Source organism: Rhynchophorus ferrugineus, unplaced genomic scaffold (assembly GCF_030347505.1).
Source record: "Rhynchophorus ferrugineus isolate W39M unplaced genomic scaffold, kcgeb_rfMv2 rfM6, whole genome shotgun sequence".
In the NCBI taxonomy this organism is placed as follows: domain Eukaryota; kingdom Metazoa; phylum Arthropoda; class Insecta; order Coleoptera; family Curculionidae; genus Rhynchophorus; species Rhynchophorus ferrugineus.
In genome coordinates, this window is record NW_027472585.1 from 15,565,532 (window position 1) to 15,588,370 (window position 22,839).

A 22,839-nucleotide genomic window follows, 5' to 3' on the forward strand; every position below is an offset into this window, starting at 1 on the left:
CATATTACATTAGTTATGGTTACATATATTGATATAAATTAAAATTAAATTAGACGGTTTAAACTAAAGTTAAAAAATAACACTTAAATACTATACAAGCTCATCATACGTCAAATTGGGAGTATCTTCCAACTAATCAGTACAGTAATTTTATTTTTAAATTGATAATTGTGTGCTAAATTGATGTTTCTTTCCAATTTAACCTACCATCGAGTGGATGCCGAGGTATTTAGCTAATTCTTTTTGAGATATTGGTAGTTCCTCATGTGATATAAACGAATTTTTATCATTTAGACCCAAACTAAAATTAACATGAACAGGCTTCAGATATATTTCCAAGCCCTTTTGTTTCTTATAGAGATATAACCAGTATAGTGTCGATACAGAAGCGGTCCCAAAGTATTAACCATTCGAAACTAGAGCTGAAACAGGTTTAAATATTGAGATCCCCACTTGCTGCAATTATCCTGATCTTTTGGATTAGTCCTAAATGCGATAATCAGTCAAATACCTCTCAGATGTCCAGGAATATCACAGAGCAACATTTTCTTTTTTCGAACGCCTTTTCACTAACCGCTGCTACTCTATCCACTTGATCAACTTGTGAATGGTAAATTCGAACTCCAAACTAAAAATCTGTATGTTTGAATACCAATTTTCAATAAGCCGATAGAATTTGAGGGATGGTGAGAGTTATGTAGAGTTTAAGGGCATCAATCAATTGCGATTTACTGGTATATACTTATGAGTTCAGGAAGCCCTAAGAAAAGTTCTAAGGCGATTTTAATGAGGATCACAATCATATCACATCTGTAAAAGATAGATAAGTTAAAATCGACCGTGCAGAACATCCGTCGTAGTGTTCATTTTGTGGCACATAGCAAAACCTGGCTGCAATTACATGTCGTCCACGTCGACATCATTTAAATTGGGCCGAAAGAAATTATTATTATCATTCTGGCAATGAAGTTTATTGGGACGAGAATGAATATGAGCATCATTTAGGCTTGCTGTTGAATCATATAATTTATCATGGTGACTGAATGATGAAAATATCGACAGGCCTTTAATAATAAAGCTATATATGTAGTGCTTCCATTTTTCCAATTCCTTTTCCTTGTTTTTTCGTGTATACACATCAAAGATATTTTATCATTCGTTAACAATATTTTGAAGTACATCAGAAGAAAAAAAAGAACTCCAACTAAAATTTTTAAAAAAATGTATTGGTTATTTGGAAAAAGGTCTAAATTATTCGTCTATAATACGCTGCCGAAGTATAAGCAGATACTAAAACCTGTAAGGACCTACGGAATTCAGATATAGCAACGTTCTGAGAAGTAATATCAACCTGATACAAGTCGAGAGAGTATCGTAGAAGCACTTATATACTAGAGGAACAGTTATGTTCAGCGAGACTTTCGGATTCCAACTGTTAGATTACAAATCAAATAATACACGAGAAATGGCTCGACTCCAATGTAAATGCCCAAGTGCTGTAACATTTCGACAACACTGAACTAGGACGCAGTCTCAAAAGAACCAAACTGTGCGATCTGGTGTAGTTGTCTAAAGAAGTGCACTAATTGGTAAAGACACTAAAAATGCTACCAATTTTTATTCCATTTTATTAAAGACTAAATAAGGACCAATTGGTCTTCCGAAATAAGTACCTAGTGTTAAGCTAGATAGTCGGCAACGACTAGTAAATGTATATTAAATTATAAAATAAATACGCTCGGTTGGTTTGGTTGGCCCAGTGCTTAAAGCGACAGGACGGTCTTCCTTCTGTTGCGATAGTCGCGTGTTCGAATCCTTTTGAGACATAGTCGTAATTTTTTATGTCAAGGAAAATGATCCCAGTCAGGCCAGTAACTAGGCTGGGTAAAGCAGGGTGTATTCTAGGATAATCTCCAAACTTGGTCACTCGCCAGTCGGTAAGCTTAATGTCGAATACCATGGTTCGGCCTACATTAAACCGTAGCTACAGTCTAGATAAGCCCTAGTTGTTAAAAGGGAGACATTACAATATACAAAAGAACGAAAAAGAATTTTATGAAAAAAAATTAATAAAACTCTGGTATCATCACGAAAATCAATATATTTATCGAGGAATCATTGCGACTTAATGATTTCACTAGGGATCGGGAGCGACAAATCTCCAGATCAAGAGGGAACTTTTTGCAAATCGATCCCTTTCTCTTTGGGGTCAACAGAGAGGCTTTTTAGCTTTTATTATTTTTGAACAAATTCCCCGAAAGTTCGGGAACGCTTTTTAACGAACTCCTGGCAAAATTGTATAGGCGTACGTTACGGAGGGAGTTTTCGCAAGCCGACGTCCATATTTCCACCTTCGTTTAATCAAAAAATTTCCTTAAACTGGTAGGTTTAACATGTGTGATAGAAGCATTTAATGTAATGATGATGCCCGTTTTGATACAATATTTGTTCAGCTCAAACAACCACTAAATATCAACAATATTTGCCGCAATTTCTATAAAAAAAATTGAAGGCAACATAAATCATTCAACTATAATTATGGTTAGCGTTGTAAGACACATCACGCCGATTAAAGGCGCGCGTCCGAAAATGCCTTCCTGGAATCTGGTTTTATCCCTTGCCCTCCATTAATGGCAAGCTAAAGGGTTGGAAATCATGGAAAGGGATTTCCATTTATCATCCGTTCATTGTGCTGCGTCATGGAAGTTGCGGTTACACCAATTAGAGAGCTCTCCGATCGGCTAATTAATTGAGATTTCAGGGATGAATTAATTTCAGCCCGAACGCAACGGACTCGTCATGGAGAAATCGAAAAAATACGGATGTCGGTTGGGACGTTTCCGACTTTTTTTGTTCCCCTCGTGGCGTCTGAGTTTCTTCTTGGATTATGTTGAAAAATATTCATTTTTACTGATTTTGATACTAAAATTGTAAAAAAAATATCATAAGAATCAATATTTTGATTGATTTTTCTATAGTTATTAAACTTATTGTTTGAGTTTTGATTAAAAAAATAAAAAAACAGCATACGTCATTACTCATTATGTTTTAGACTCCTATTTCTTTATGAGATCCAAATGCAATCTCAGAAACATATTGATAAAGAAATTATGTTCGTTTTTCTGTTAATGCGCCATATATGAACTTTTAAATACAATAAATGTTCAAAGTAATCAAGTAATTGTGTAAAAAAAACTGAATATCCGTAATCCTAACAAATATTTTTCACAATTTTTATCAATTGTGCTACTAGCTAGAGTAAACACACTGAGGGTGCATCAAAAATTTTATAGGTTAACCTTTATGCTCTTAATATATAGTCTCTTCTATGAAATAAATAATTTCCAAATATCAATCAACTTAAAAGCAAATTCAATCAGTATTAATAATGAAATTATGTCCGTTTTTCTATTAATGTGCCTTATATGAACTTTTAAACACAATGGATGTTCGAAGCAATCAAATAATTGGGTAAAAAACTAAATATCTGTAATCTTAGCAAATATTTTCCACTATTTTTATCAATTGTTCTACTAGCTAGAGTAAACACACTGAGGGTGCATCAAAAATTGTGTAGGTTAACCTTTATACTCTAAATATATAGTCTCTTCTATGAAATAAATAATTTCCAAATATCAATCAACTCAAAAGCAAATTCAATCACATTATTATGATTATGGTTATCATACCAATAACATAAACAGTCACTCATCCTCTTACAGCAGTTGTTAGCATTGATTTGTATGATATCTAATACTTTCTTTCGTTTATTGAACTGTCTAGGTTCCTCAATTTACTTTGGGTGTTATCAAAACCTTTATTCTAGTATAGGGGAGCCTTACAGAGATAAGCCTTTAAAAACGTCAGGCAATCATTAAACATATTAGTCGATCCCTTCATCATTTCAGCAATTTATGAGTTTAAACTACCTTAGTTTCTTAATATATATAAATGCGCACTCCAAATTCATAAAAATGATGATAATTTATAATAAAAAAATGATAACCATACATTTAGATTACTTTACTGGCACATAAAGAAATACATTTCAGTTTACTTGAAGGTAAAACTTGAAGATAGGTAAATGAATATTGAATTCACCCAATTAGATTTCCATATTTTACAAAAAAAACTTGTGAAAAAAACAGCAATTAATAAGAATAATTTCCTGTTGAGTTTGGGAAGTAAAATCTTGAAAATTCCTTGGCTTGGCTTCCTCATTCATAAAACCAATGACCATTAATCCCAGCTAAATATTAAGAAACAGAATAGACATTTTTCAACCATAAATGTGGTTTGCTGATATATAAAAGGTATAACGAATTACTCGAACGATCAATAAAACAATTCATACAATCCATCAAATCTTTTTCTGCCCTCCTTACTCTCCTTACAAAATGCGATCGAAACTCGCAAACCACTAAAAATCCGTTTCGTCATAAGCATTTCAAGTACAGCTCCAGCGATCGTATATAAGATTTTTAATAATACCGCCTTTTATATCCATTAAGATTGCCTTTACCCAACTAATATCGTACATTTTCTAAAACGAACCCGTGTACTTCAAACGCTCATTACCAAGATATTTATGGAGCTATTCCACATACTAGAAATTATCTCGGAGGTATATTCTGCCCCGTACCTATAAAACTCGATTTTTACCCGACTTTATACCTTGGGAAAATTCATCATTACTAGCGCTCTTTAACAACCGAAAAAAAATCGACTTAAATTTCATTGCATTCGCGCAAATCTCCACGAAATCTTATAGTTAGAAAAAAGAAGAGAATTTCGACAAACATTAGTATTATTATTATTATTATTATTATTATTATTATTATTATTATTATTATATATATATATATATATATATGTATATATACATATATATTATAATTAATATTATATTATATTTTATTTTAACTTGTTTGAAAGAACTAAAAATGACAAATATAAACTATTATGACCAGAAGATCATTTATTAACTCCTTAATTATAATCTACTTATTTGTTTAAATTTTTAGTCTTCCAGTTCATGAAAGGAAATTCGAAAAAGTCATTAACCCACCATATTTGATAGATAAAACTAAATCTAGTAAAGCATTAGTAAAAAAATGTGAATAATAAAATCATTTACTACATATATATTTTTAGATTTCTGTGCTAAATCTTCTAAAAAATATTCAGAATTATATGATGCTAATCTATAACAAAATTACAATTTGTTTCAATATTGTTTTTTAATGTTTTTATTATAATTTTGGTTAGGATACCAACTTGAGTTGATTTAATACCAAATGCTGCTTCATTAAAATAAGTACACCTCTTAAACTAAACGCTAGATTGTTGGCATGTAAGCCGATTTTTATAACATATAACCAACATAATACGTTTTCTATATGATTTTCTATATACTGCTCTTTAAAACTCCTTTTTTTAGTTGTCATCAGTAAAAAGTAAATAGTTTCAGCTACGTATTCTACCAATGATGATGGTAGCGTGATGATTTGGAGATGTTTTGATAATAATAGGTCCGGTCATATGATTAAAATTGATAAAAAAAACAAGCTGAATTTAAAGGCCATCTCGGAATACTTCAGGAAAACTCAGATGCCTCCTATTGGAGTGAATCTACTTAATCGAAGTATTGTTTTACAACAAGACAATGATAAACATTCGTCAAAATTATCTTAGGGATATATAGAACAAAAATATACAAAGAAATGTTGAAAGTATTGAAATGACTATTACATTATATCAAATTAGTATCGTAGAAACTTCGTAGAATTCCAAATGCTTAAATAAGTTATTAAAAAGACTAATAAATTTGTACTAAGTATGTTTAACCAATATTAATCAAATATTTAACTAATTGTTAATCGTTTTGTAGTTTTTCATATTACCTTCTTGTTTCTAGACTTTTGAACGGTAGTGTACGAGTATGATCGAATAACAAGAATGTCGTTAAAAAAAGAAGAATATCTATTAAATATCACGGGCATTATCAAGTAGGCCGGTCTAATTTGTCTAATTTTTATAACGAAAGAAATGTTTCTAACTGTAACCGAATTATTTTCGTTTGCTAATAGAAATATTTTGTTTAACATAATGTATTTCGGTCAGAATTTAATCTACCGAATATTATAAACCGTCTCGCATCAATCAACTTTGAGGTTAGACGTTATAAAGTTCGGTTTTTATTGTTTTTACTTCATATGGCCGTTACCGTTAGTCGCAATTAGCGTTTCACAATCGGCGTTTTCGTTTTTAATCCAATTTCGGGCATAGTTCTGTATGCGCGCGGGTTTTTTTCATATCCTTTTTGAAAAATTCTATCGGCTATCTGGGACATTTTGCAGCGTTTTCGTAAAGTCGCCGTGTTTTGGTTGGAGCCTGACCGTAACCTAAATGATTCGAAACCGTATAGAAAAAGTATATATTTATAGGTTCATTAAAGTACGATTTTAAAACTTAATGATACCAACTGGGTATTATTAAGACAATCTTAAATTTACGTAAATTAATGGTAGGGAGTTGTTTTAATACAAGAAACGTTGGTTTTTTTTCAAGGAAATTTAATAAATACATTATGCAACATTTGAAATTACTGCATCAGACGTGTTATTGTATATTAATATTGTTCTTATTTCCTTTATTATATATTCTTTAATATTATATCAGGTCGTTCCATGTATTTTAATCAGTGATGTCTGTTGGTGAAAAAGCATATTACTATTTTTTCCATTTAGTATTTAGGGTAAATGATGTGGCTCGATGAATGGAGGTAAAACTAAATGAAACAATGGTGTTTACATTATGTGACCGTTATTTATTGGCTATATAAAAAAATGTGAAAAATACAATTAGATAATAAAACGGATGGCAGCTGGAGACGAGGCTTGGGCAGTCGATGGTAGCAAGTCTAAACCAAACGATGGTTGAGCACTGAATGAATGGAAATACCCTTCAATAACATCCCAGATAAACGTCTCGGGGTCTATTCGTTATCGGGTTCTAGTTGGCGCTGCTGGCACCCCGCCCGTGATCAACATCTGGGATTATATTTCTGGGTATATTGTAGAACGTTATTCCACGATGTAAAATTCGACATGCCTCAAGGTCGCTACAAGTATTATTAACTTTTTGAATAAATACACTTCAACCATGGAACTTCCATGGAAATTTAATATTCAACATTCATTACTTCCGGTGCTTGATCTGAAGGAATATGTTGCCAAAAACCATCAAACGCATTTATAAACTTATAATGACACTGCTGATTTCGGCGATTTAAATGTGTGTACCAAAAAAGATCGAAGACAATTAATAGCAAGACTTATTGAACAAAATCGCATCGCAAGCTCTCTAAGAACTTTCAGACAGCTTAACACTTAATTAATTAAGTGTTTTCCGGCGTTTATATACGATTCGAGAGATCCAAAAGATTAGCAGTTGATGAATAACTCACTCTCAAGTCAATATCCTTCGATCGTTGCCATTTCTCATCACCATTCACCATAATCAGTTTTGATAAAATAGGTTCTATCATTCTTATTTATAACAATATATGAACCGACGGTGTCCGGTATATTTACTGAGGAACAATATTCCTTTATAGATTGAAACTCCAGGAAACACAATTAACAGTTTTTACGATAAATTTAAATTCAGGGAAATTGGCGAAAACATGGCGTGCTTTACGAAATAAGCAATAGTGTAGCTCTAGGATTCCAAAAAATACATGAATCGAAGCTACTGAATCATCTAAAACACCATACATTTCATAGATGGTTGAATCGGCCATTAAGATTACAATAGCTAACAAATTACATCAAGATGTAAGTAACTTGATTAGACTAATCTAATTTCTTCTTCTTCTCTTTTTAGGTCATGGAGGCGTCAACCAACTGGGTGGCGTTTTTGTTAACGGCAGACCTCTTCCCGACGTAGTGCGACAGCGTATCGTGGAACTAGCCCACAACGGTGTCCGACCTTGTGATATATCCAGACAGTTGAGGGTATCGCATGGATGTGTGTCAAAAATATTATCTAGGTAATAAGATGAATGTTTTTTTTCTAGTTCTTTGTCATTAAACATATTTTTAACACAGATACATTTATCGAAATTGAAAATAAAATAATGCGTGAAGCTGCAATCATATATATTCCTTCAGAAACAAAGAGCATTTACCAACGAATCAAGATGATATGAGGAATAAGAACCTAATCTATTTCTACCATATCTTCAATAATTTCCCACAAATTTGTGTTTTTAGTTAATTCGAATCAAAAGTTTGATGTCAATTTTACACATATATGTTCTAACTTTAAGAATAGAAAATATGGTAATGCAAAGTTGCTTCACTCAGTGTTCGACTCTATTACTTGCTTACCCCTTTAGTAAACTATTTAACAACCAAAAAAGATTTAAAAACAAAAATATATTTAAATTTTAAATAATCTTTGGTCCAATAAACAATCTACTGTCTAGATTTACTGTCTAAGTTAGTTGAAATTGGAGTTATAAGTTACGCTCCAAAATTATTACATCTCATTGAATATACTACGAAATATCCCATTATTGGTGTTGAAAAAATATAGACTTTTGTATAGAGTGCTTAGTATACACTATTTTATAATTTTTAAAAACGTAAAAAATCAATTTTCATTACCACCATAGCACTCAGAGTTACTGATTTGGATATTTGAACATTTTTCAGTAAACTTTGCTTATCAAAGTTAAATTTTTTACATATTCTTTCTGCTACTCCATGCGCTTCGACTGCAACTTGATTTACAATGGTCGTCATCAGGATATGAAATATCTGGAATATGAATTGTTGCTGATGCCTTGATGATGACAATGATTTGGCAATACTTTTAATAGAAATATTAATATCACCCTACATTCTCTGACATATTATAATTACCCTATTTTCTTAGCTGGCAGAATAACTTCTTCAAACATTTACATTTATAAAAGCTTAGCTTCTCACTTCGCTTCATCCTCAATCCTTGGAACTTAATACGTCTCAATTTACAATACAAAGATACATTTTTTCTCGGTACAAATTAGTTCATCTTGTGCCGTATATTTATAAATAGTACTGCATTTGGAAAGCCAGGATAAAAATAATACTGAATAGATCTATTATACACTAAACTGTACATGTGTGATGCTAATAACGATGCGTAAAAACGTTATTTAGTACGTAGCGCCCTTTGATCTTCTCTGAATCCTGTTCCGTTTTAACACGTGCAAAATATATCTGATGCACCTATCTGGCGGGTACCGCTCATTTAGCTTAACCGAGACCAGTAGAGATCAACGACTGGGCGTTGGGGGCGTCCCTGTGACACCAGTAAAAATTCGAATCTGTTTCAGATAAGTCTCGGGACCAGTCTCCCCCCGATATTCCAACGAAATAACTTTCACATCCGCGAAATGACGTGTCTCTGTTTTATATCCGCCAATAATTTGATGTGCCTGTTTGGTATCGCTGTATAGAGCCAGAGACGGATCTTCATAAATATTGGCAGGTTCTAAGAGAAATAAACAAAGCTTTAGTCTAATTGTATTAAGTTGTTTCGCGTCTTTATGTTGATTTGTAGGTTGTTATGGCCTAGATTGTAGCTCTCTCCATAGCTGGTAACCCTAATATGGTAATTTATGGTGAATTATTTTTAAAGGATTCACTATTCCATATTTCATATCTGTAGTACACCTCGTCACATTATTCTATGACATATTAATTTAGTCATATTAAAAATTGCAATTGTTACTAAGTTCTTAAACCATGTGTTTTATATCCATGCATATATTCTCAAGTACAATTTTTGAAGAGTACAGCGAGTGAAGTTAGATATTTCCATAAGTTTAAAATATTATCTAATACCTGAAGTTTCCCCATCTCTCTTATTTACCGATGAAATAATTCACATCACCTAAGTTTTCAGGAAAAAATTATTGTGAATAATATGCACTGTAATATTCATCAGACAACCAAGAACTTTGAACGTGTCTGTGAGATTAGCCACAATAAGAATATAAATAGTGTTGAGATCGCCCATAAAGTCACAACTTCAAATATGTTCGAGTCTCATTTCCTTATGTTGGAATCAAACACCAATTTATTCAATTTCTAGTATTCCAATTTCGTTCATATCAGAAATTATCTACAGAAATATCTTAAACAATCACCATGTATATTACAAACTTGGACAATTTTTTTTTGATTAATCCCATCTAAGTATATATAGTGAGGAAGGAAATATCATTTCAAGTATACTGCAGCTTTATATAATATGTTCTACTTTAGGGTGTTAAAATTTTCCTTACCGGCCATTGTTTTCCAGAACATAAAATGATTTAATCCATTATTCTACTGTCTTAATTCACATATTAATCGCCCAAAGACCATGGAAACAGCTTTTAAATCTCCAATCAGCATCAAAAAATGAGCTGTGTAGTTAATTTTCTGTGAGTCTTTTTCACATGAAGTGAGTAAGCTTATTTTAAGAAATGCATCAAGATAAGTTTCCTTGTTGGTTGCTTTACATGAGTCATATATACTATATACTTATAGTGAAAATATTCCTCATGACTATTTTCGTCTTTATAACTGGTTGTCAGTTGAATAATAATGAGCATTTCCAAAACATCCGAACAAACATGCATTTTGATAGACAGATTATGTTTAACAGCAGCTCTGGAACACTTACAACAGCACTGCTTTTTAAAAAGTAATACTTCAGTCACTTCAGTAAAACAACACACAATATAAAATAAAGTGTAATGATAAAACTAATGCAAGTGGATATAATTACAGATATCTTAAAATTAATTCACAATCATAAAATAGAAATTATAGCGATATAGAAAACTAATACTATTAAACTGTCTGTTTTTATCCCAATTTGCTAATATTACAAAATAACAAAGTACCAATTCTACGATAGACAGTTGGTTTGTCGTCATCCATGTCGCTGTTTTTAATGTGCAGTGAGTTTCACTTATAACTTCAGTGAACTACATCAAATGATTACACTCTCTTTAATCCTTTGACTAAGTCATCATTATCTAGGAACTGGAGAATCTCAAAATTGATGTGCTGGTGCTGCTGATGATTTGCTGCAATGCCATTAGTCCTTGATAACATTATAAACAGTTCCTACCTTCAGGTCCTTGTGGAGATTGTCGTTACAAATGTAGCATAGAGCATCAAAAATACCTCGCAGTATCTTGTTTTGAAATCTTTGTATGATATTTCTATTGTCTTTACTAGTGCAACCCCATAGTTGAACACCAGCAGACCACACTGGTTTCATGAGTTGTTGATAAAGCAAAAGTTTTTATATACTGACACGACTGCATATCTACCCAATAACCAGTACATTTTTTGTACTTTCACCTTTATCAGCAACTTAATTTTTTTTAATTACATGATTTTCCAACTAGTTATCCTATTTCCTTTTAGTTCATCAAACGCCATCTTGGTAACGCACGTTTGTTTTTTTATTTAACGTAATTTATACTTGTGATTAAATGTAAAGGCAGTTGTAATATTTAAATATAAAATTCTGTTTCTGTGTATCTGTCAATAAAGCACGGACAGTGCCTGATGGATTCATTTAAAAACTTTACCTAATATTTCCTATTAATAGAAGGATGTTCATATCGAAGTAGTATTACAATATTCTAGCAATGACGAAAATTCTAAGCGTTTTTAGATTAACTTACAGTATATGTTGCCGTAGTAATCGTACCAAAAATGTACAGTTATTCTATTATATTATATATTATAAAAAGATAAAACACCAGTTTAATTATTACAATCTCAAATCTCAATAGGATTTTACCGAATACCACCCTGGCGCGAAGGGATCCTCTCCCACTAATCCTCTAGGATATACACCATCTTTCCCCCGGGGCGCACTGTCGCAAGTCCCTTTATGATATCATTCCGGCTAATATACAAGAATAATCAGGTTATGTTGAAAACATTTGATTCACTTAGCGGCGACGTATGCGGCTGGAGAGAGTCGTAGGCGTGACGTTTTCATATTTTCATCATTAAGGACCGAAGTGTTTCCAGCCCTCGGCTTTATTAATTTGCGGACGAGGCTGCTTTCAATTTTGGATTGAATTATTTCGAATTTGGAAGGGTAGATTGTGGCTCTCTCAGTGCCACGCAACCCTAATCGGTTTTTATCTTTACACAAATTAAAAATCGTCATATATAGTTTTTTAATTATTATTTATTATAGCAATCTAATAAATTAACACTAATGAGCTATTTGTTTTTATCCTCACTTGAACTGAAAACGCCGTTTGAACAAAAACTTCTTTATTTCGATGTTAAATGATACATATGATCGACGGGAGAATGGACAGGGTATTAGGTTAGGTAAAGGAAGTACGGAAGCGCTATGGAAGTGGTACAGGTACAATGGTGTAGGGAAAAAGAGAAAAGAGAGCGGGACATCGTCGTAGTGGTCTTTTATAGCCGGGAACCGTATGGTATCAATCCAGCAACCTTTGAACGTGATGAAGATGAATTCGTGGTGTCCTAAAGGGTCGTAGCAGTTGCTACAAACGTGCTCAGAATTTTACTTACAATTTCACTGAACTAAATGAAATGGTTTTATTCTCACTAATGTTGGAACAAAGCTATCATTATCTAGAAACTGGAAACTTAAACATTGATGTACCTATTAAGTATTTATTCATGTCTTTGGCCATAATCTCTGATAATGTTATCGACCGTTTCTACACTCGGATTGTCGTTAAAATGTACCATAGAGCACCAACGATACCTCGCAGTACCTTATTTTGGAATCTTTGCATGATATTTCTATTACTTTGCTTAATGCAACCTCAGAGTTGAACACTATAAGTCCACACTAGATTCAACACTTATTGGTAATGCGATAGCTTATTATATGCTGACGTCACTAAATATCTATCCAAAAACCAGTATATTTTTTGTACTTTCACATGAGTTCAGTTTCAGTTCTTCAGATGGGATTTCTCGCTCTTATATGAACAAAAAAACTAAATTATTTTCCCCCAACCTATTTTGTTTTCTTATTTTAAACAGTAACAACCAACAACGATAAAACTGTTTAAACAGTAAAAAAGCCCTATTCTCAGATCTTGATTTTTCCTCAAAGTTTATCCTGGAACCTCCCTTTTATTCGCCTGCCTGCCACCCCCTCGACCCCCAGTAGTTTTATCCTCCCCTGAATCCGGCATGGCGAAGCTAACAGGATCACGCGACCTGCTGGTAATGCTTTCCCGTTTTTTTCTGCTACTATTCTATCCAGAAAAAGATTGTGCCAGGCACCATCTAACTATTTTTTCTTTCATTCATTGTATTCTCATTCAGTCCCCCTTTTTATTATTTTAAGGTATTATAATGTAAAATAAAATTCACAAAATAATAATACAGTAGTTAATAAGATTAATAATAGATTATTAAACAAAATAAAGCATTTTTCTAAAGGAAACGAAAAACGATATATTTCAAAATAATAAAATAATATATGATGCTTCCCACGAGAGCGAAATATATTTCAGATATTTGTCATATTTTTCGCAGTTGGGGGGGATTAAAACGAACCTATGTCCACGCATTGTGGCTTTTTTAATGCACTTCCGTTTTAAGGGTAGGGACCAGAAATTTCGGAGCTTTATTTGATAAATACGAAGGGGTGGATCCCGGAGTGGAAGAATGGAAAAAACAGAATCAGAAATATCGCTTCCTCCCGACAAAATAGCTCCATATTATTCCGAAATATTATATACGATGTCACCGTGTTTGTCTTATAATGTGATTACTGAAGAACTTGCGGTCTGTTTATGGATATATCGTGTTCGTATACGGCTTTGGTGGAGCCGCACGTGGCCTAGATGGATTAGCAGCCAATAGGGGTGAAATTACAAGAGGGATCATCTCTATATAACATGATTTTAATAAGAATGAAAGCTTCTTATTATATTTAATGTACAAAAGTGCTTGCATGTACTTTAATCAGCGATAGTTATTGGTCGAAATGCGAGATGTCAATCTGAACTACTCTGAAGCAACTTAACTTAACCGATAAATTCGTTAGTTTTGACATATTACTCTATAACACATGGCCTGAAAAGTCTCGGGCGAAAATTCCGGTTAACTCACGCAACTTCACTTTTCGATCATTCAAAACGATTTGTGATGTTTTTTTGGTGTTCGGACCTAATTTGGACATCCACTGCGTTATGCATTATCGGTGTCTCCATGATCACGTTTGAAGTCAGCAAACTAACGTTTTATTGTTGTTTCTGATGCAGCGGAGTCCTTATATCACTTTTTAAGCCATTGTTTCGCTTGAACGATATATTTTCCCATCAAGGAACAGCGTAAAATTAAAACACGAAATTGATTTTGATGCGTTGTTTTGAAAATAACAAAATTAGTTTCAGTCTTAGCACAATAACTCACAAACTTATGAGTGGAATATCATTAAATTTTAAAACTTTCTTTTGAAGGTTAGTACTAAGGGAAAAAGTGGTGAATGAAATAAAACCAGCGCCATCTATGTGTTAGGCTCGGGACTTTTATAGATGTTTTTTTTAATGATCTAGTACTATATAGAGGGTTGTTACGGAAATAAAAATTGCGGAGAAAAGTGTTTTAAAAAGAGTGTAACTTACATTTAAATTTCGTCGTTAAAAATATCATTTATTAGCTGTATTGGTCAATAATTATCAACCAAAAAATTGATTTATTTATTTGTTAGTCCACAGTCGATTCTATCTTTTTTTCTATCTATTTTTATCTAACAAATTTCCAGTTTTGAGTTTGTTGGGTGAACTTTATGATATTCTAAACCATATACCATGCTTAGGTCTTAGGTAAACTTAGGTTATGGAACTTGCAATGCTGCAAGTTGAAGATATAGTCAAACTGACGAGCTACACGAAGCGCGAAATTAATTTGAACGGAATCGAAATAAATGAAATTTATTTTAGACACCTATTATTATTAAAATTTCAGTACTAAAACAAACGTCTACGTCTACGTTTGTCTATGCATCCAAAGATTTTTTGCGTGCCATATTGCATTCATCAGTTTATGATCATACTTTGGCAAGTTAGAGTCATTAGTTTCCACTTTCAATGACAGCTTGAGTGCTAAATGGGCTGTTTGACCGCTTTCCAATAAGTGTAATATACAAGTGCTAGTATAATTCCATTTTGCTATTAAACCATTATCAAAATCAAGAATATTAATAACGGTTTTTTAGTTATACCAAGTGCATATAAGAAAAAAATCTGTCAGTTCTGCTGTTCACTATCTTTATGAGCGTGTACTTAAATTCGAAACGTTTTTTTGAAGGGTTTCTCTCAATGCTTCGGAATTATGGTGGTTTTCGCAACTCTTGTGTATTGACCGTTGTCCTTCTCAATTGATCCGTGATTATATTTTGTTAGTTCAATTAAACTTAATATTTTTTTATGAAATTCTTCGTTCAAAGGATAGAAAATCATGAACATTCTTTATTTACGAACCAAAAAACATTTAGTGTTATGTTGTTACTTATGATCCTAAAATTGCAATTTTTTGCGTTTTGCTGCCTAAGCCAAAAAATAATTCTAAAAATTTTGGTGATCCTCCATTATATTCTATAAATAATCAACAACTCGAAAACGATTTAAAGGACCAGAAATTGTTCGAAAACAATATCATTGGGCAAAAAAGAAACAGTTCAAATTCTCAATGAACTTTGAAACATTTTGATTGATGAATAACAGTCTCCAGGCATTTGCGTGCAATGAAAAGGATGCAAAAGTAGGTAAAATGTGGTAGATACATGAATAAATTTCTTTTTTTAATTAAAAATGACGATTAAAATACACTTTTTATTTACGTAGTTTGACTTGGCTGTCATGAAAATCACTGGACGTGAAAAAAAAATTTACGAACAAGTATAAAACAGTTCTCAACACCTTTCTTTAAAAACACCTCATGAACGGTCCTCACTCGTGTTATCTCCCAGGATGATGATCGGTTTCAGTTTAATTCCGATGACGACCACTTTTGTTGTATTTCAAAAAGCGTCCGCCACGGCTTTCGGCTCTTCTTTTTTGTGTGCGACCATCCTTAATTAGATCTACGAGAATCCGATCCGTATCTGGTCGAACAATATCTGTTTACAATCTGATTAGGCACGATTGGTAAACTGACAATCAAAGGCCGAGTTTAAATTAGTTCAGTACACTATGATTCTCTCTCCGTGAAACTTTTAATTGGTAGGAGGTAGCCGAAACGCGAGCGGTGTAACCATTCCGGGCTGTCGCTGGGGCTTCGTTAGTTCGCTCGAAGCCGATTTCGGAATTTTAACGGTCGCTTATAGGACTCAGTTTCGTTTAAGTAACTAGAAGGGTAACGATTATCGGAATTTTTTCCGATAATGAGTTGGTTATCGGGTAATTGATTTTCGACTCATAATGAGCATTAGAGCATCAGTTTTTTCTTGCTACGTATACAAATTCCCTCCATTTTTTCTGTTTCTGCTCAGTCTTCTTGCTTTCCCAGGGACTTTTATCTCCTCTTAGGCCACCCTGTGCTCTTTCACCCCACCGTCCTTACTACCCAGGACCTATGTCCCCTATATGCTGTAAGTTCCTCCACAAACTAATGTTCTCCTTCCTATATACCCTTCCATTGGTTCAATATTGATAACTTTTCTTATATCTTTAATCTATATCTATCTTCTAAGGTATTTCATATCTACTTCTTGTTCCTATCTTGCTTTTATCTTTATCAGTTGCTTTCAGTGCATTATTCGCAATACTTCCTACACAGATATACCTATTTTTTTCATATATTTACATTGATGACATATTGATAATATATTTTACAAAAACCATCCTGTGTCACCAGTCTTCTGAGTTCTCTTGCTCTATATACAGTCTTCTTGCTTCGGCAAACATTTTTCCTCTCTTTTATACTATCTACCCAATAGAATCAGCGCAGGTTCTCTTGGGTTACTCTCTTTACTTGCGTTGTGTCATCTATACACTATAAGTATCTGCACTAACTATCTCTTCTTTCTATGTTGAATACTGAGATTCTTCCTAATATATTTACCAATCATCCTTTTCATCTTTTTATATCCCTGGCTGTTCTCAGATATTTCATTTCTACTGCTTGTATATTTCTTTTATTTTTAAGAATAAAGTTGACTTATTGCGCTGCACATTTATATATATATATATATATATATATATATATATATATAATAAATTTCATAATATATCCTATCATTACAACTTTCATTTTGCTTTTATTCTCTTGGTTGTTTCTATATTTTAATAACCTTTATATAACTTGTTATTTGGCATTTCTTTATTATTGTATCCATTAATGTACTGGATTGGGCTTAAATTGATTTTAATTAATCCTGTTAGGTTTTTGAAAGTGATTTTATATTTCGTGTATGGTTGTCATTGTCATACTCATACGTCAACTTTTATTGTATTTCAATACGTCAGGTATACCTGGTATTTCAGGTATTTTTTTGAGGTCAGTAAATCTGGCATATGAGTCAGCTGTTACACATATTTCCACGTTGCCTATAAGGTATACTATAGTGGCATTGAAAAACTTTTAAGAAACATTTGTTTTCTTTTAAAATATATATTACCATATTTGTCATATGTAAAATATCATCTATCATGTTAATTTTAAATAATAACATTTCTATTACATATGATGATCTTACATTTACATAAATATTCACCGCTTCTCTGTATACAATATTATTGTTTCAATTGTTTGGATAAAGAACAATTAATTCCTCACGTGAGCAGATTCTTGAATATGCCGCTTAAAATTGATATTGGAAATAACATATCCGACATTATTAAAATCCACATCAGCTACTTTCAAACTTTGCTTAACCTTTATTAATAGCAATCCCAAAGCAAAATCTAACAGGAAAGTGATATTTTTGTAATAAATACATTTTCGTTCTCATATGTTTCTGTGAGAATTATAATTCTTCATATTGCTTTCATATGATTTTTGGGACCATTACCAATCTTCTAATAAGGATCTGAGGTAGTACATATAACGGAGTGAGTATATGAAAATAGTAAACAGAATCAAGAGATTTTAATTCCAGATATTCAATTGTTGGTCATTATTATCATCTAGTTGAGCGTTTTAAAGATTTGCATGTATTTTATTAGATAAGGTAACTATAACTTCAGTAGTTTCCCAAAGGTTATGAGGAATTTTATTATCTTTTCCTTTCACATATATCGGTTACAAAGGTTAATCAATAATTTTGAAATACTGTGTAAAGTGCAAGTTTAATTTTTAACCTTAAAATCTGATCGGTTGACAAAACTTATTGAACAACATAAAGAAATCTGAAGCTAATTTAACGTACTAATCACTTAGTTGTTATTTAATGTTGAACTGTAATAATAATGATGTTCAAAACGACCTCATTATGTTTAACCAGCAGCCAGCAGGACAACAAATGATTATAAACCAATCTGCATTGTTAAAAGTGAATCAGAACGTCCACTTTCATTCATTCGAACGTAGGTCGTGTACGTCGCCATTAAATAAAATTTTATCATGTGATATAACGCCGCAATGTCTTATGTTATTCCGTAGCAGATACATATCAGGTTCGGTTAACGTCAAACCGCCAAATGCAAAGCTTTAGTTGCATGCTCAGTTAACAATAGAATGGTTCAAATATGTTTGTTTGTCAGTAATTTATTATACGGTGGGTTTTACAGCCTTTTAAAAAACCGATGCATTTATATTGTTGTATACATATGGTTTCAATTTAATGCTGACTACGTCCGCGAACGATAGCAATGGGACGGGAATGGATATGGTTTTTGTTTACGATCAGTCGTAAGATGAATTATTGATAACTATGGGATTGAGGGATGGGTCAATAAAACATATTTTAAAATCCTATTTCGTTGGAATAAGTTAATGTGTTTTGGAACTTTTCATCAGCAATAATTAATACTAGTGGTCACCCTGTGGTCGAAATTCGATTTCAAAGTTAATCAACTTTGTCTCATAATAGACTAAAGAGAACAACTTTAAAACGATCACATTTCTATGTTATTTACCCAAAAAAACTGAATAATAACCACGTAAACTTGTACAGAAAATTATATTACTTTTTATACAGCAACAGAATCTTCAAATATTTAATAGATCGAACTTCTCTTGTCCTAGGTATTACGAAACGGGCAGCTTCAAGGCTGGGGTAATAGGAGGCTCCAAACCCAAAGTGGCCACGCCGCCGGTCGTTGATGCCATAGCAAATTACAAGAGAGAGAATCCAACCATGTTCGCATGGGAGATCAGGGACAGGTTGCTGGCGGAAGGAATTTGCTCACAAGACAATGTGCCTAGTGTTTCATCAATAAATAGGTAAGTACTGCTTATCAGCCGTCAGTAGCATCCAATAGTGATTCAAATTGCCTCGCCTTTACGGTCGCTTATTTTATAAGTGTTAACTTCATATTGTCCAGTGAAGCCATTTAATAATTGTAAATAATGTCTTATTTTGCTACAAATATGTATATAAGCAAATCCATACAAACAATTAATTAAAATGTAATTAAATACATAATTTTATTTCAATCTACGAACATTTTTTATTTATAATTCATAAAATGTTACATTTATTTTTTTTTTCTAAAATAATTAATAAATAATAAAACCTAAAATTTACAACTAGTAACAATGTAATAATATTTGTTGCTGACTAACCTAGATTTTGTCTTTAAAATAACTTAAATCTAGGTATATATGTAGGAGGATCCATCGGTCCTAAGTCACTATGTAGTCTAACAATGTTTATGCATATACACTACACAAGATCAAATGGTTTGATTGTATTGAGTATGTGTCTGGTATTACCTAAGAATTGTAATGCTTCGATATTAACATGATAATAAAGATCTTCTCATATCTTCTTGTGGTTCTCTCAATTTCTTGAGTGACAGTCGGCTTTCTTAGGACTTTTGAATTATATTTATAGTATTTTTCACTGAACATCCCCATAATTGAATTCCGCAGGTCCATATAGGCTCTAACATTTGCTCGTATGGCAGTAATTTATTATGTAGTGCTGATTGTGATCTTCTGAAAGTTAATCAATAGATTCTATATTTCAAATACAGTTCTTTCCTTTTCTATTTAACACGTTTCCTCCAGCGAAATATTACGTCAAGTGTAATTCCAAGAGAGCTATAGCGTTGTTTACATATGGATAGTGTTATTTACTGTTATTGTTATTTTTTCGGTCTGTTTATAAGCAAATTACGCATGCACATATTTATTTTATTTTTATCTTCCAGATTTGGGTCCCATTATTTATATTGTCACTTGCCTGTTGTAATTTTCCTGTGACTGTTCTTCACTGTTGTCTCCGAGAATAACAATCGCAGTTTGTGGTATATCTCATATGTTGAGTAGGTAACGAATTGATCACAATGTACTTCCTTGGGTTTCACGTGCTTTAGCTCTTTTTATTGTAGAGTAGGCTTCCTCTTGCCTAACTCTAAATCTTCTGGCTCTAATGTAAGATCTTAATAGTTCAGTCAACAGCTTGCTTCGGTAAGATTTTCTGTAGCTTATGAATTAGGCTGTGGTGCCGAGCATTATCGAAGGCTTGTGCTACATCTAAGAATATAACTGGACATACTTTTTTATTTTCATAAACTTTTTCAATGAGATTTGTTGTTCTGTGCATCTGATCAATTGTTGAATGTTTGTTAACCAAAACTAGTATGTTGGTATTAATTTTTTACTGTTTATAATATGTATATATAGATAATTTATAAAAATTTCATATTACTTGAGCCAATAGTATACAAGTTTAATAGTTTCAGTGAAACTATAACCTGATTATTTTGAAATTGATAGGTGAAAAATAATTTGAGGTATTTAGAGACTGCTTTTTTGACGGAGAAACCTGTTGATCAACTTCACAACAATAAAAATAATTTGCTTGAAATAATAGTCAACCTAAATGCATCTTCTATAATTTTACATGAAAATTTGATAATGCTATCAAACTGGAATGCGTCAGCGATTCACGGCATTATCGGAATGTATTCAAGTGAAATAAGAAGAATTTCTTCTAATATAAGAGAAGAAACACGCAGAAAGAGAGAAAGAATAAAGTGATTACATAAAACATTATCACCATAAAATAAAACATAAAATAGAACAAAGGCTACTAAATCAAACACAAGATCGAGATAGGAAAAACAATATAACCATTAATTGATTTGAAAAAAACAGAAGATCAAAAAAATTTCAAGAACATTCAAAAAATAAATAATATGAGAAGAAACAATTAATAATAACGCACATATAATAAGAATAGGATGGAGACTGATTCTCTCCATGGCTCCTAGAATACTTTAAAAATCGTAATGGCTTGATGAATGATGATGACTTGACGGTTGATGAATTGATCAATAAAGAGTAAGTTCGAAAAACTAAGGAATTTTCAATGACTGTATAAAAATTCTTAATGTAACTAATAGAATGCAAGAATGCAAAACTGAAAACATTTGCTATAAAAATTGTAGATGGTAATAAAATAAAGGCAATCGAAATTCTAGCTGATGCAAAACAGGCACCAGCCCCTTCGATCGCAAACGAGCATACGATTATCGCGCCGATGATGAAGTGAACAATAACGTAGATGGAAACACTGATAGAACCGTATGTTCGAAAAAGTGCGAGATTAATACATTACCGTGGGGACCTGCAGGCTACGGAATGAAATCTGCCGAATATAGCCATACGGCACTTGGGGGATTCAAAAGACGCGTCGATGCGATCTAATTCGAGCACCCTTGACCCCGGGGACTAGTTTTTGATGTAATTGATTGTTTAATTTATTTGGTGGAGAGCAGCGAGGTGTGCGGAACGGCTGCGTCGAGCTGAATGATTCGGTCATTTGGCCGGACCGAGTTACGTCGACGAGGAACGCGTCGATTTTGCTTCCCTGATTGATCGCTGGACATGTCAATTTATGTCGGAACCCGGAAATAATATGTACGAAAAATTAGTGAGAAATATTTGCGCAAATTAGATTTGAACTGTACTGAATTTTATTTGAAAAATTGAAAAGTTGGTAAATTAATTCGGCCTATTTTTCAAAACCCTCACTGACCTTTCCCCTCCTCCCTTTACAGCTCATAATTTAATAAGCTCATTTCTTCAGTCTTCTTCACTTAAACTGAACTTACAATATAGATGTACAAACAACCTACATCTATACTTTAGGCTTACCACTCAGATTTAACATATTACAACAAATAACAGGCGAATACTTACTAGTTTAACTATTTCCTTAACTTGAAAAATATCATCAGACAGTTACAAAAATTTTCTCAGTTTAAAAAATAATTTGTATAATTTTTTAATATTTGTTTAACTGATCTTTCAATTAAAATATTGATATTGATGATATGAAAATGCAGCTGGATGATTCTATACTGGTTCAATATTGGTGTCGACAATTTATATATAAAAAGAAAGAGTTGGGTGTGGATTAAACTAAAATTGTTACCATCTATATAATTTATGAATACAAATACCAATGAGAGAATGGCCTGCTTAAGAGCCACCATTCAGATCCTTTGTAGTGAAGCAATATCTGGCCTATTCTTATTTCATTTTTACCAGTTACCCTTCATCTCGTATAATCTGTTTTGCATTTGTTATCATCGTCCTCCACCTTTTTTTTTGTTTTATGCATTTTTTAAATTTCATTCTTATCAATTTTCTT

General features: G+C 32.5%; 1 protein-coding gene across 12 annotated transcripts in view; it reads left to right on the forward strand.

Moving 5' to 3' along the window:
- sv (paired box protein shaven) overlaps positions 1–22,839 on the forward strand; it is a 248,464-nt gene that overhangs the window by 171,658 nt on the left and 53,967 nt on the right. For 9 of the 12 annotated variants that reach the window (XM_076407160.1, XM_076407158.1, XM_076407155.1 and 6 more), the window contains 2 exons: positions 7,888–8,053; positions 19,239–19,457. In XM_076407160.1, coding sequence (XP_076263275.1) covers positions 7,888–8,053; positions 19,239–19,457 — 385 coding nt within the window. The remainder of the gene's footprint in view (positions 1–7,887; positions 8,054–19,238; positions 19,458–22,839) is intronic. The other 3 variants (XM_076407157.1, XM_076407168.1, XM_076407162.1) reach the window with 1 other exon arrangement.